Consider the following 16,495-nt stretch of genomic DNA (forward strand, 5'->3'; position numbering starts at 1 on the left):
CGAGAATTGGAACTTATGGCGTAGCTCTTCATAAAAAATCCAGCATTTTGCGGTGAACTAATAATGACAAGTACCGTTAATTCGCCATTCTTTTCAGCAATTTCTGGCCCATTAACTCTCTAACACAGGAACCAAATGTTTGACAGCCATATGGGGTACAGTAAGAAAAACATTCAAGTCTAATCTGTTTTTCCATAGGGGTCTGCAATAGTTCATTTATATAACTAATCTGAGAAAAGGATTCTTTTCAATTCCCATCCATGAAGCAGTCATCACCAATGTTCTCTCTATTTTTTTTTTTGTGGGGGGGGGGGGGGCGTGCGACCCCTTTAAGGGGCTTTGCGGCCCATTCAAAAAAACGCGCATGCACAGTTTTTCCTATAAGCCGATGAACCAGCTGAGTGGGAACTGCAGAGCGCTGCGCAGCCACACAACGTAAAGGGAATATTGGTCATCACAATCTATGATTTTACAACTTCGCCTGCCACCTCCCCTCAATTCCCCAATCTCATTGCCTTCAAACTTCCCTGAAGATTTTAGCCTGGAGAAGTGAGGAGACAGTTCCTAATTTAGTGCATCCAAATAAAACGGGATTAATTCAAGGTGACAATTCAGTGAATGAATTACAGACGATGTGCGATGTTATTAACATGGCAACCCAGGCCCTGATCCTTTATTTCAATCCCGAGAAAGCAGTCCCATTCAGCAGTGCTAAATATAGCATCAACACAGGTCCAGGAATAGGTTTCTCAACTATTTACTATGTCAAGCTCAGGAATTGCAGGTTTGTTATGGAAGAGTATGCATGACATTGAGGTCCCATTTATAAATTCTTTCAAGGCTTTCCCAAACATTGTACTCCGTCAGATTGTAACATTTAATTTCTACCCAAGGCAGGATTCAGAAACGTTAAGCCACACTGAGACACACCTCTCGACTCTCTCCCAGCAGCAGCACTGAAATTTCAATCCCAAATTATAGACTTGTGTCCATTTTTAGAAATAGCAGACAATTAGCAAGATGATGATCAATTTACCACACGCTCTCAAGAATATACAACATTCCTATTGTTTAAATAAAGGAAGTTTCTTTTACTACTTGCTGTAACGTTGCCTTTTGACAGATTCAACCAAAAAGGCACTTCCTCATATTGGCAACCCAATAAATCACTTCCTGGCCAATAACCACTCGGACAAATATGATATCCACTTCATACCCCTTTTATTAGTATGTTCAAGGCTCAAATTTTCAACTGAGACTTGAATAGGAGTGAGGTCTTAAGAGAGACTTGTCAGTGGAGGAGTGGACAGCAGTTCATTCAGTCTTCATCTGTAATAAATCAAAAGGATATGCAATTATGAATCCTACATGAGTCTATTGTACTCCGTCAGTGGTAAACCCAATCCTTCCGTGGATTACCTCAGACTGTTAGGAGTGAAATGTGAGCAGGGAAATGAACCTATACATTTTTGCACGGAGTGTCATTTGAGTGAAAACCCCTTGGATTAAGAACTTAGAACCCAGTGCAATACATGATGGGATTTCTCTCAGAACAGAGGAATTGTGTTGACACTAAGAAACGGACTCATCGATCTGTCCCTGTCTCAAGAAAGTGAGAACCATCCAACTACTGTGTGATAAAGAAAAAATAACTTGCATACCACTTTATGTCCTCAATGCTTTACAGCCAGTGGATTGCTTCTGAAATGCTGTCACTGTTGCTACGTAACCAAACACAGCAGCCAATTTACACCTAGCAAGGCCCCACAAACAGCAAAAAAATTAACAAATAATTTGTTTTTGGTGGCATTAGTTGAGGGAGGAATGTTGCCAATAACAAAGGGAAAACTCTTGCATTTCTGTAATCGTACCACAGGATCCTTTACATCCACTTAAGCAGCGGTCAGGGCTTCAGTTTAATGTCTCATCTTAATGAAGACACCAACAATGCAGCACATTCGCAGTACTGCGCTGAAGTATCAGCCTAGATTATATCACAAGTCTGCAATGGAGCTCAAACCCAAATCTTCTGACTCAGAGGCAAACTGATTATTTTAAATATACTTAAAAAGCATTATTGTCCCAGTTCAGATATGAATTGTTACAGAATCAGATTCCCTCATTAACATCTGCCTCATCCTCATCGATTCCGCAGTTATCGCATCAATACCCATTATGAAGATGTATCGTATTTGCAAAACTCGGAGATCTATTCTCCACATCAGGGATATTTCAAAAATATTAGATTTTATATTTTTGAATCTTTGGTGGATGTAAATGTTAAATCAATTACATTTAGACAATTAAAATGTATGTGGAATGTACTATAAATGCAACATTGCAAAAATATATTGCAAACGGTTCCATGAATAGATATTTAAATCCAAAGTACCATTAACCACAGCCCAAGTTCTTATAATCCTCTATCAGGGGAACAGTGCATAGCCCACACCTCTCAAGACAAAGATTTCACCGTTATTTGTGGTCAAAGAGGTTCGAGTTGTTACCCAAAGCAGAACTCAAATGGTAGTGGCTACTGCAGAAATTGTTTTAATTTTGATATGATTTTCAGAGTTCCATCATAAGTAACAGTCTCCCTGTAAGGCCCCTAACCCTATACTTCCAATATCCTAAGATTTTAATCTATTAGTTTGAGGAGTCTAAGTTTAATTCAGATAATTTTCTTGGGACACAGCTGTGCAAGCAGTCAATCCCAGAGATAGAGTGGTTTCTCTGCTATGGATGCTGGGTAAAGGATCTCCATTGCACAAAAGCCATTTCTTTCACCTGTTGCCAGCTTGCGCTTACCTGCGTATCCCGTGCTTTAAGGTACAAACAGACTTGATGCATTGAAGGCTGTCCGTAGTTCATAATTTGCGAGTGTCAGTGGTTTCAAGATGTTGTTTATATCTGTTACAAATGCAACTTATTTGAGACTATGAATAAATATCTTTTTTTTTGCAGGTGTCTGTATGCACACTCGCACACGAACTTAACAGCATGCAAAGATGCCGGTGTTGTATTTGTTTATGAAAGCTATATGGGAAACCTAGCAACACAGCAAGGAATAATGTAAAATAGAGGGCTACCAACTATTATCATCTCCAATGACCAAGATCACAATCACTCCAACTACCTGTAGAAGTATAAGCAGGCCCTTACCTGAAGACTTTGACAGTTGTACTTCACTGTTTGATTTGACCACCTTGCCATTCGTTTTAGTCTCATCGACTGATTGTGATTGCTGTATTTTCTCTCCAGGATGTTCCTTCAATTTATTATGGTTCTGAATGACCTGAGCAGCTGTTGCCATTGCAACCTTTGAATTAAGGCTTTGGGAAGCAAAAGACACGAACTCCTCTTCTTCATCATCCCCAATGTCCCAAGCATCACTGGTGCTTTTTGCAAACTCATGGAAACTTGAGGCTCTCTTTGACTTTGATTGTGCATACATCTTAGAACCTTCCTTAAGTAAGCTGCAAGAAACAACCAATACAAAATGACTTAGTATTAGATCACATCTCTGACTACATCGAAACAACATCCATGAATCATGATTGAGGCATGTTCGGCCATAAATTTAAGTAAAAATGTCATTTCCATCACTTTAAAATTATCTGCAAAAAACTTAGTCAGTAATAACTGCCCATATACTGATTAACAGTGATTAATCACTGCACAATCATTTCATACAAATAGATTTTTATAAAAACAATATCATAGCAATAATTTTGTTAGCAAAACTAATGATTAGAATTTACATCCAAAATCTTTAAAAGGAAATAGAGCTATTTGCTGAAAAGAATTGTATCTTTAGTCATCCATATAAATGTGCAGCATAATAGCAATAATTATTAACTGACTACATTTTGTATGAGACAAAGACCTCCTACACTCCAGTATAAATGACAATTGCCTTAAGCAAATATCAAACACAGGAACAATTTATTGTAGTCCAACTCAGAACCAATATCAAGATTTCCACACTTGGAACATACTGACATCACATTGCTCCAGGGGTTGGTAGATCAGAACAAATTTATTTTGAGAGTGCTGACAGCAATTCATTTGGCTGGAAATGTTTTATAACCTTCACGGCAGCCTGCATAGCCTAATCTTACAGTCCAATCCTACAAGTAAGATCTAATACAACTCATGAACCTTGTATTATGAGCCACTCACATATATTATCTGGTTCACTCATTGTATGAAATGCGTATCCAGTAGTAAACCACATATACCCTTCATATAAAAGTGTAGGAAGAACAAGTTGGTTTGCACAGCATTTAATTCAACCTTAGTTCAAAGCACTACTAAAATGTACTATCAACACTCAAATTGGGATAAACTCTGTGGTACACATAACTGATTAACTCATTCATTTCAAGTCAGGGATGTAAGACCCACCTTTGTAAGACCCAAATGGAGATAATTTCCATTTGTGGTGCGCTTCTGATGATAGTGACAATCATAGTAAAACAAAGCACCATATCTCGATATGCCAGCCACCATTTATTCTGGCCATTGGCAAGCCACGCATTCAGTGCGCCCATACTACTTGTTACATCTCTAACCTGTGCAGACTGTCCCCGTACATCTCAATTGCAACTTTTGAACACAACTATACAAGCACAATAGATGTCCATGTGTTATTCCATTACAGTGGACTTCACAAGATATCACAGCATGAAAAGACTCTGGCATATAGATACATTTATAGAGACATAGAAACATAGAAATTTACGGCACAGAAGGAGACCATTTCAGCCCATCGTGTCCACGCCTGCTGACAAAGAGCCGCAAGGCCCTCAGTCAGCAGCCCTGAAGGTTACATATAAACTTATGAACAATGAACAATGGCGGAAAGGTAAAGAGCACCCAGCCCAACCAGTCCACCCACACAACTGCAACACCCCTTACACTAAAACATTCTACAATCCAACCGAAGCCATGTGATCTCCTGGGAGAGGCATAAACCAGATAAAAACCCAGGCCGATTGGGGAAAAAAATCTGGGAAAATTCCTCTCCGACCCATCCACGCGATCAAAACTAGCCCCGGAGATCACCCTGGCCGTATTCGATTCCCTGCAGTACTTACCATCGTATCTGCGCCAGCCAACAAGGTATACTGTGTAATCTCAATTACCAGCTCTAGGTCCACTTCAAGTGCCCATCCAAGCACATTTTAAATGTGGTGAGGGTTTCTGTATCCACCACCCTTCCAGGCAGTGAGTTCCAGACCCCCACAACCCTTTGCATGAAGAAGCCCCCCATCAAATCCCCTCTGAACCTTCCACCAACCACCTTAAAGCTATGCCTCCTGATAATTGACCCCTCCTCCAATGGAAATAGTCCCTTTCTATCCACTATATCCAGGCCCCTCAAAATTTTGTACACCTCAATGAGGTCTCCTCTCAACCACCTCTGTTCCAATGAGAACAAACCCAGCCTATCCAAATCTGTCCTCATAGCTAAGATTCTCCATTCCAAGCAGCATCCTAGTAAATTTCCTCTGCACCCTCTCTAGTGCAATCACGCCCTTCCTATAATACGCCGACCAGAACTGCATGCAGTACTCCAGCTGTGGCCTAACCAGAGTATTATATAATTTAAGCATAACCTCCTTGCTCTTATATTCTATGCCTCAGCCAGTGAAGGCAAGCATTCCGTATGCCTTCTTAACCATCTTATCCACCTGGCCTGCTACTTTTAGGGATATGTGGACAAGCACTCCAAGGTCCCTTTGTTCATCTACACTATTAAGTGGCCTACCGCTTATAATACCCTTTCCTTGGGCTCAAGTTTTGGCTCGGGTGGCTCCTATTTTTTTTGAGCAACTAGTTTAGAATGGAGTATCTTAGAAATTGCAATTCTCAGCATTTAGTTTGCTCCAATTCTAGTGAGTTCAAATAGTTTTGTTTTAGAACAGTCTTGGATTACAAGCTTACTGCTTCATGCATTGCTAAATCAGACGTGCTTCAGAACGGCCCCTCCTTTACCATATTGATTGCTTTTACAGAATCCTAGGTAAACTAGCACAAATCTACATGCAACAGATAGGTGGGGATAAAAGCTGCTTAAAGTACTTTAAAACATCCAGTAACACAGGATCTTTACACCCTCAAGTGATTTTTGTATAGTTTATCAAATTATTTGAAGCTGTCTGCACAACAATACATTTTTAGCTTTGTCATTGTAAACCCCTAAATGGCTGAGCCACTGTGAGAAAGCTCATTGTAATTGCTTCTTCAGAAATTAATGCAAAAACACACAACTCCATGGGGTGGGGAAGAACAGGCACATGTTTAGGAACAAGCCCATCCGTTTTTAAATAATCTCAACCCCAGAAACCCAGCTTTTCACCATATCCTTCTATCATTTTCGCTTCAGAAACTTACCTTAAACTCATTTATATTATTACTCACTATAGCTCTCTCTCTCTCTCTCTCTCTCTCTCTCTCTCGAGCAACTTCTTCCACAACGACGTCATTACTCTGTGTAAATAAAGGTTCACTGACTTCCTTCCTTGTTCCATGATACAATAATGGATTCGGGATGGTGCAGGCTTGATGATTCAAATGGCCCTTTCTCATTCCAGACTTTATGTTCTTTATAGTACTCCCGGCTGAACGCGGCAGGCACTGTTCCCGCAGGTCGCGGTGGAGTGCCCATTCGGCCAGGGCTAGGGACGGCATGCTTCGGGCCCCTCCTACACAGATTCGGGGGCGAGGAGCGCATGTGCAGAGATCCCGCATGTTTTCAGCGCAGGGACCTGGCTCCGCCCGCCGCCCCTTGTGCTGCGCTATGCCGAGGGCCTTCATCGTTCCAACTGCGGGGAGAATAGCAAGGTAACTTTTAGGCGCGGTTTTTGTTCTAAAAAGTCGGCGCACCTCACAGAGATGACTTTCCTCTTCATTATCAATCCCACACAGCCAATTTTAGTGTCATCTGCAAACTTCTTAATCATACTCCCTATATTCAAATCTAAATCATTGATATATACCACAAAAAGCAAGGGACCCAGTACTGAGCCCTGCGGAACCCCACTGGAAACATCCTTCCAGTCATAAAAACATCCATCAACCATTACCCTTTACTTCCTACCTCTAAGCCAATTTTGGATCCAACTAGCCACTTTGCCCTGGATCCCATGGGCTTTAACCTTCATAGGACCTTATCAAAAGCTTTGCTAAAGTCCATATACACTACATCGTATGCACTACCCTCATCGACCCGCTTGATTGAATTTTTGGGGGAGGTAATCAGGTTAGTCACACACGATCTTCCCTTAACAAATCCGTGCTGACTGTCCCTAATTAATCCTTGTCTTTCCAAATGTAGATTTATCCTGTCTTTCAGGACTTTTTCCAATAATTTTACGACCACTGAGGCTAGGCTGACAGACCGGTAACTATTTGGCCTATCCCTTTCTCCTTTCTTAAACAAGGATACCACATTAGCAGTCCTCCGGCATCATGCCCAAAACCAAAGAGGACTGGAAAATGATGATCAAGGCCTCTGCTATTTCCTCTTTTATTTCGCTCAACAGCCTGGGATGCATTTTATCCGGGTCTGGGGCATCTACTTTCAAAGTTGCTAAACCCCTTAATACCTCCTCTCTCACTATGTTTATTTCATCCAGAATTTCACACTCTTCCTCGATAGCAGTATCTGCATTGCCCTTTTCCTTTGTGAAAACAGACGCAAAGTATTCATGAAGAACCATACCAACATCTTCTGCCTCCACACAAAGATTACCCTCATGGTCTCTAATAGGCCCTACCCTTTCTTTAGTTACCTCTTGCTCTTAATATATTTATAGAACATCTTTGGGTTTTCCTTAATTTTACTAGCCAAGAATTTTTCATGCTCTCTCTTAGCATTCCTAATACCCTTTTTAATTTTACCTCTTAACTTTCTATATTCCTCCAAAGATTCTATATATCACATGTATATATACCCACACATGTATATCACGTGTAGATATACATGTATGTATATGTATATCATATGTATGTATATCATGTAGATATGTAGGTAGGTAGGTAGGTATGTATTGATAGATAGATAGAAAGGTGTAGATAGATAGATATACACAGAAGCACTCAGCACAAGATCCTCTTCACAGGTGCTACTGCACAATTCCGTAAGGAATAAAGACAAGTGAAAAGCAATACATCTTTTATTTAAATTACATTGGACAGTTGTTGCACGGACTTCCACCCCCTCAGGATTGAGCATTGTGAAAAAGAGAAGCAACACAAGGATAAATTTTGAAGAGCATTACCACCCATACTTGTGGGTCACAAGTCTCAGCTCTGGAAGAAATGATCAAGTGACATTCCAGAGACGGAAGATTTGTTTTCTCATCAGTGTGGTCCATTACAGAATTCTGGATTAATTACATAGAGCTAGATGGTTCACAAGAAAAATACATAAGGAAGGCCATTCTACCCATTGTAGTTCATCAATCCAGAAAGACTCCCATCAAAACAGCCAATTGTTTCTTCAATGATTACAGACCTTACTCTGAAGTCTATTCCATGTATTGATCACTGTGTGAAGAAGTCCTGACAGCAGCCCAAATGCAGAGAGTCTGAAGCAAGTTCAAACACTAAATACAGTTCAAATTCTCCTCATGGGACTTGTCTCTCTCATTTTAATATCATCCTCTGCTCATGATCCAACTAGTACCACTCTTTTACTGCTACCTCCATTCTATATTCACATACTTCCTTCAAATCCCATGCCCTCAATGCACACAAACTTCATTTATCTCTCAGTACATTACCTCAATCACTAAATTTGGATCTCCTTGTGTTAGCTTGACTCAATTGATAGCATGCTCACCTCCGAGTCAGGATGCAAGCCCATTTCCAGGATTTCAGCACATAAGGTCCTAGGGTCCTTCAAGATGTAGAATCGGTTTGGGTAGAGATAAGAAATAATAACTGAAAGAAGTAACTGGTGGGAGCAGTCTATAGGCACCCTAATACAGTCAAGCAGAGTCAGCATGGTTTTATGAAAGGGAAATCATGTTTGACAAGTTTTCTGGAGTTCTTTGAAGATGTAACGAGCAGGGTGGATAAAGGGGAACCAGTAGATGTCATGTATTTGGATTTCCAGAAGCCTTTTGATAAGGTGCCACATAAAAGGTTACTGCAGAAGAGCTCACAGGATTGGGGGCAATATATGATCATGGATAGAGGATTGGCGAATTAACAGAAAACAGAGAGTCAGAATAAATGGGTCATTTTCAGGTTGGCAACTGTAACTAGGAGTGCCACAGGGATCAGTGCTGGGGCCTCAACTATTTACAATCTATATTAATGACTTGGATGAAGGGACCGAGTGTAATATAACCAAATTTGCTGATGATATAAAAATAGGTGGGAAAGCAAATTGAGTAGAGGACACAAAGAATCTGCAAAGGGATATAGACAGGCTAAGTGAGTGGGCAAAAATCTGGCAGATGAAGTATAATATGGGAAAATGTGAGGTTATCCACTTTGGTAGGAAAAATAAGAAAGCAAATTATTATTTAAATGGGGAGAGATTACAAAATGCTGAGGTACAGAGGGATCTGGGAGTCCTTGTGCATGAAACATAAAAGTTAGCATGCAGGTGCAGCAAGTTATTAGGAAGGCAAATGGAATGTTGGCCTTTATTGCAAGGGGGATGGAGTATAAAAGTAGGGAAGTTCTGCTACAACAGTACAGGGCGTTGGTGAGACCACACCTCGAGTACTATGTACAGTTCTGGTCTCCTTATTTAAAGGAGGGATATACTTGCATTGGATGCAGTTCAGAGAAGGTTCACGAGGTTGATTCCTGAGATGAAGGGGTTGTCTTATGAAGAACGGTTAAGCAGGTTGGGCCTATACTTATTGGAGTTTAGAAGAATGAGAGCGGATCTTATTGAAACATAAAAGATTCTGAAGGGGCTTCACAGGGTAGATGCTGAGAGGATGTTTCTCCTCGTGGGGGAATCTAGAACTAAGGGGCATAGTTTCAGTCGAAGGGGTCGTCCATTTAAAACTAAATGGAGAAGGAATTTCTCCTCTCAGAGGGTCGTGAATCTTTGGAATTCTCTTCCCCAGAGAGCTGTGGAGGCTGGGTCATTGAGTATATTTTGGCCCCAAGTTTCCACACGCGGCGAAAAAGGTGCCCCTCCGAGCTGGGAGCCTGTTTTTCGCGCCGAAAACGGCGCCTGAAAAAACAACGCGGTATTCTCGAGCTCCTTGCAGCTCGATGTCTGCTTGGCGCGGCGCACAGGGGGCGGAGCCTACCACTCACACCGATTTTGTAAGTAGGAGGGGGCGGGTACAATTTAAGTGAGTTTTTATGGTGCCAGAAACCCTGCGCGTGCGTGTTGGAGCGTTCGCGCACGCGCAGTCTGAAGTAAATATTGGCACTCGGCCATTTTTGAAAGTGCTTGCCCCTCCCGTCGGGACCGACGCCACACCGCTTTGTGAAAGGCCTGCAGCTCAACTGGAAGGCTGCTTGCTGCCTGCCTGCCCCTCCCGTCGGGACCGACGCCACACCGCTGCCTGAAAGGCCTGCCTGAAGCACTTTCACACAGGTCGGAACATAGTTTATTTAATCTTTTCGTTGCTTATAAATTTTTATTCAGGTTGGATTTATTTGTATAATATTTGTACAAGTATAACTAAGGATTTATTGTAAAATTTAATGACTTCCCTTCCCCCCCCCACCCCACCTCGTTCCCGACGCCTAACTTGTAACCTGCGCCTGATTTTTTAATGTGGAGACAAGGTTTTTTCAAGCGTACAAAAATCTTCACTTGCTCCATTCTAAGTTAGTTTGGAGTACGTTTTCACTGTGGAAACTTTCAAATCAGTCGTCAGTGGCCGGACACGCCCCCTTTTGAAAAATAAAATTCTGTTCAAAAGTGAAGCTGTTCTACCTGACTAGAACTGCAGAAAACTTAATGTGGAGAATTCCGATTTCTAAGATACTCCGTTCTACACCAGTTGTCCTAAAAATCAGGAGCAAATCATGTGGAAACTTGGGGCCTTAAGGTGGAGATAGACAGATTTCTGAATGATAAGGGAGTGTTATGGGGAGCAGGCAGGGAAGTGGAGTTGAGGCCAAGATCAGAGCAGGCTCGAGGGGCCAAACGGCCTACTCCTGCTCCTATTTCTTATGTTCTAATAATCTAGGTCATCACTTCAGTGTAATACCTCTAATAATGTATGAAAAGTTCATGAAATTCTGTGTCACCGGAAATGGAGATTGTCTATTCAGCTCCCCCTGTTGCAGCCCTCCACAAACAATCCACGCTACCCTAGCCCTGAACTCAACTCTCTAAAATTTTTCTCCCATCTCTCTCAATGCCCTCTCTGAGCTCCTCATATTCATGTAACCCATCTCCTGCTCCCTTCACCCATTCCCAGTAAATTGCTGACCACCTAACTTCCCTTCCTATCTCCCACACTAGCTGACATTGCAAGTGGTTCCCTCCTCTCAAGGACTGTATCCCTCCCTTTCAAAACCACCATCATCACCCTCCCTTCAAAAACCTCACACTTCACCCCTCTATCCTTGCAAACTACTGCTGCAAAATTCTTGAACCAAATTTGTGCCAATTTCCGCAGCAACTCCCTGTTTGAATTTCTCCAACAGAATTCTAACCCTCCCACAGCACCAAAACTATGCTAACCAAAGTCACAAACGACATTGTGACTGTGGTGCATTATCCTTCCTTGACCTCTTCGCAGCCTTGACAGTTAGTACACCATCTTCCTCCAAAACCTCTCCTCCAATGTCCAGATCAGTGATACTGCCTTCAACTGGTTCCACTATTACCAATCCAATCATAGCCAGAACATCTCCAGCAATGACCTGTTCCAGCTTTCAGTGGTGTTCCACCTCTTCTTACTCGGCAACATCATCCACAAATATGGGGTGAGCTTACACTGATGAGTGATGAAGCTCAGATCCAATTCACAAACAATTTTCACGGCTCCTCCACTACCTCTGTGCTATCAGACGGCTTTGTCCAACATCCTGTCTTGAATGATCCACAATTTCGTTCAGCTAAATATTGGGAAGACCAAAGCTATCATCTTCGCTCCTGCCACTAATTGTACATCCTTGTCAATGACTCCAGTTCCCTCCATCATTTTTGTCTCAAGCTGAAACAGATTGTTCACAACTTTGGCATCTTTTTCAATCTGGAATTGACTGTCAGAACCCATAAAGGTGGCCTAATTCCACCTCCAAACATTACCTGCCTCTGCCCCGACCTTGACCCATGCCACTGAAACTCTCATCCATAACTTTGTCACCTCCAGACTGACCTATTTCAATCTTCCACAATTTGGAAACGCCAGCTCATCTAAAATTCTGCTGACTGGATACTATGTCAGACTAAATCCCAATCATCCATCACTCCTGTCCTCACTGAATATATTGGATCAAGTCCACACAAAGTGTCAGATTAAATTCTCATCTGTGTTTAAATACTGCCATAGCCTTCCCCATCCTGGTCTCTGTAACCTCTTCCAGCCCATACAACAGTCGCTCAAACTCCATTCATCTGACTCTGGCCAATTGTGTATTCCCCCTCTGACTATCCACCATTGGCAGCCCTGCCTTCAGCTGCTTAGGTCCCAAGTTCTGGATTTTTTTCCCAGAACCCCTCTGCTTCTCCATTTCGATCTCCTCCTTAAAAACCTTCTCCAATAGCCATATCTTTTAGTCACCCTCCTTTGGCTCGGCATCCATGTTTTGATTACACCTCTGTGAAATATCTGGGGACCTTTACCTACATTAAATACACTACATAAATGTAAGCATCTATTATGTGAATTTTAAGGCTGTTGTTATTTTCCCGATATCGTTTAATCCTACATGGGCTACCACCACTTGATCCCTTCCTGTCCCCTTTGGTAGCCATTCTATCTTTTCCTCAAAATGTACTGCTCTATATCCAAGTAGACAACTCACCATCCTGTATCGTCTTTGTGACACACATGCCATCCACTTTCAGGAATTAAAAACAGAAATAGTGTGTTGCAAACATACCTTGGGTAATAATTCATATAGTTGTGTGTATGCAGAAATTTACAAGAAGGAATTACATAGAATTTATTGCACAGAAACAGGCTATTTGGCTCAACTGGTCTATGCCTGTGTTTATGCTGCACACAAGCCTCCTCCTATTCTACTTCATCTAACCCTACCAGGATATACTTCTATTCTTTTCTCATTATCTAGCTTCCCCTTAAATGCATCTATGCTATTCACTTCAATGACTTCATGTGGGAGATACTGAAAATTATAAAAACCTTGTGTCTCTGGAGTTCTGAACAATTATCTCTAAAAAAAAATGTTAAGCCTAGCAAATTATTTATTGCTTTGTTTCCACAAAGGCAGTGCTTTTAGTCTTATTGAAAAATAATTAAATATCTTGTTCAAATAAAGCTGCATTGTTCAAGATATATAATGAACAATGTCCAACTTCCACTGATAATACTACAAAACAAATCTCTGTGCAGCAGTTTGGAAAGAGTAGGTGCTATTCCATTGCGCTAACAAAATTTAAGCAGCAATATGCAATTATTACCAGAATTTAAACTACTTTGATTAGATGCTTAGTAATCAGCATCGCAATAGCTGCCTGCTCCAATATTTCCAATTACTGTAAGAAATTAATTTGCACTCTGCCCATTTAACAGGGTAACATATTTAGTGGGGCAGAAAGAATGATGGAGGAGTAGGGCATGACTATTTTTACATTGTCATTAATAACTCAAAAACTGCAAGCCCAGTTCTATGAAGCTTTGAGTCTCATGTTTCAGCTATTACAAGAACATGAATTATGCTAATTAAGCCCAATTTTCATAAGCAAACCAGACTAATTAGGGAACAAGACATCCCATATATAAAACTGAAGATAAACGTAACACAACACATGTATTTTAGGAAACAATGGGCCTGTAATTGCGCTCCCATGGGCATGTACGGAGGTGCGCACATGCCTGTGCGGTCCCCGCAAGTTCAGGTTTAGGTATGCGAAGCGCATGCGCCTAAACTCGGCATTTGTGATGTCAAAAATTCTTGGCACTCATCCGAAACTAAAAGGGCCTCCTCGGGCGGAGAGTTGGGCTTCCTGCCCAGCGAGTGTCCTTCAAATTCTTACGACTGATAAAAGCAGAAATAAGGCCTGCTTTTATCAGTACAGATTTTTAAAGTACAGAAAAATACATTTATTTAAATAATTTAAACATTTAATAAGGTAAGTTTATTTTTTGACCCTTTAAAATATGTAAATTTATTTTACAAAAAATGTAATTTTGTTTTAAATAATGAATTGCATTCCAGTTTTTTTAAATTTGAAATATACAATGATTTTTTAAAAATTATTTTGTGTGTTTGTGTTTTTGGGTGTATTTCCATTCATACTTATGATGGCTTCGTACATACGGACCTCACATAGGTATGAATGGGGATTCCCCCTTACTCTGACAGGATAGACCGGCCCACGTAATCCCATTGATGCATACAAACCCATATGCTCCTGGGATACATATGCCCCTACGAAGGCCTTCGCGTAGAGGCCCAGGACCACAAGTCTTCGAACCTCCGAGACCACCAGGTATTTTCGTAGAATTTTTGCGGTTGGAGGCATCCGCCCGTGGGAAGCCTCCGATCGCAATTTCTAGGCCATTATTAGTGTTGTTTAAGACACAACTTATTAAATTATTACTCTAGTGTGACAGAAAATATTATAATGGATGTTGCACAGAAATCAGATTTATTAATTTTTTGATGAATAAATGTCAAATCTACTTTCAGTCTGTATAAAATTCAAGAATATAAAGAACAGTTTTTATTTTTCATAAAAACAGTTTTAACTACATCTTGCTGTTTTGATAAGGTCAAACAGGAGAAAACACACTTAGCTGAGCTGGAAGGTAGAAATAAATTTTAAAAAGGATAGTGTTCATGGCACATCAGATACACATCGATGACCTCCAGTCTATACATTACTCGAATAAATTATAATTTTTATAAAACTATGAGAAATTCAGTGCCGAAATCAAATATTGTCAATCAATAATAAATTGACTTGCTTTAAATGTTATTGACTTCACAACTACTTGCCAGATGGAGATCCACATAGGACCAGGAAAGTCAATGATATTATTCATATCCTAACCCTAACCATTAATTAACTAATCCAGTACAAGATCAGTCTTTTAGCAACTTAAACACTTCATGATCTTTACGACCTCCTCTGCTTCTTCAACAGTAGGACTATGTCGCTTGACTTTCTTTTATTATAAAAGCAAAGCTACCGTTACTTTTTCTCATCTTTCACAATGTGCCATGTCCAACTGAGAGGGGAGATGGCAATCTATTCCCAACCTCCGGTCAACACCTTCCTGAATCAACGGATAGCAAATTCAGGCAAGTGGACCGGAGAGGGATCTTCCTCTGATGATCTTTCTATGGCTTCTGCCTAGCTCTTTGCCGCAGTAATAGAATTGAGATCAGGAGCTCAGTGATGTGTCAGGAGGTGGAAATTGCAAGAACCTTATAAATTTTTACACATCTCTTCAGACCCAAAATAGCATACAGAACAAAGAATTAATACAAGGGTGGTAGAGAACTCACCAATACAAAAACAGGTCTGATGGGATCCTAAACTTACAATATCATAGCCATGTAAAATTATGCATCACTGAATTTAATGATATTGCATTAGAAAGTGGATTTATAGTTTGGAATTGGAGACAGATACACCTTGAGAATAGACTAACAGCAATGGTTAAAATTGACAACGGCCTGGGTTTGGAGGTAAAAATAACCATGGGACTCTCAGCACTCACTGTTATTAAAAAGAGTAAATCGGACAGCAACAACCAAAGACTGCACATACAGTTAAATGTGGAAATCAGGAAGTTGCCGTCCGAGTCGCCCTGATCCTTCAAGAAGCTTTGCTAATAATGGTATCTCTCCAAGAGACTTTGAATTCAAATACATGTGCAAGGTGTAAATTTTGTTTTATATCTTCTTAAATTCTAAATAAAATTGCTTACAATTTTTTTTTTAAAAAGATCAATGTTTTCCAAATACAGCTCCCATATGTAATATTTTAGAAACTGATGAGTTTCAAATCTTGTTGGAGTGACTAGGGCATGTAATAATAATCACAAAACATTGAATACATTTCCTCAACAGATCTTTGTGATGTAATAATGTCTTTCAATCAGGGGCTTATTTTACCTATGATGTCATGATGCTGTGACACCAAGTGATACGATTGTTGTATTTTGATTACATTATTATTATTGATTATTTGTTGGAGTACTATATTCTATGACTATGGCTTAAAAGAAACTGTGCCCATCAGTGTTTCGCCAACCCCCTATCCATTAATAGGTTATGGGGAGCCAGCAGGGAAGTGGACCTGAGTCCATGATTGGATCAGCTATGATCGTATTAAATGGCGGAGCAGGCTCGA

The 16,495-nt window shown here is 40.6% G+C and overlaps 1 protein-coding gene across 3 annotated transcripts in view; it reads right to left on the bottom strand.

Annotated features, from left to right (window-relative positions):
* LOC139227872 (TBC1 domain family member 22B-like) overlaps nt 1-16,495 on the bottom strand; it is a 498,740-nt gene that overhangs the window by 442,574 nt on the left and 39,671 nt on the right. For all 3 annotated transcript variants that reach the window (XM_070858968.1, XM_070858967.1, XM_070858966.1), the window contains one exon: nt 3,163-3,476. In XM_070858968.1, the coding sequence (XP_070715069.1) occupies nt 3,163-3,476 (314 nt within the window). The remainder of the gene's footprint in view (nt 1-3,162; nt 3,477-16,495) is intronic.

Source organism: Pristiophorus japonicus, chromosome 17, assembly GCF_044704955.1.
Source record: "Pristiophorus japonicus isolate sPriJap1 chromosome 17, sPriJap1.hap1, whole genome shotgun sequence".
NCBI classification, from domain to species: Eukaryota; Metazoa; Chordata; class Chondrichthyes; family Pristiophoridae; genus Pristiophorus; species Pristiophorus japonicus.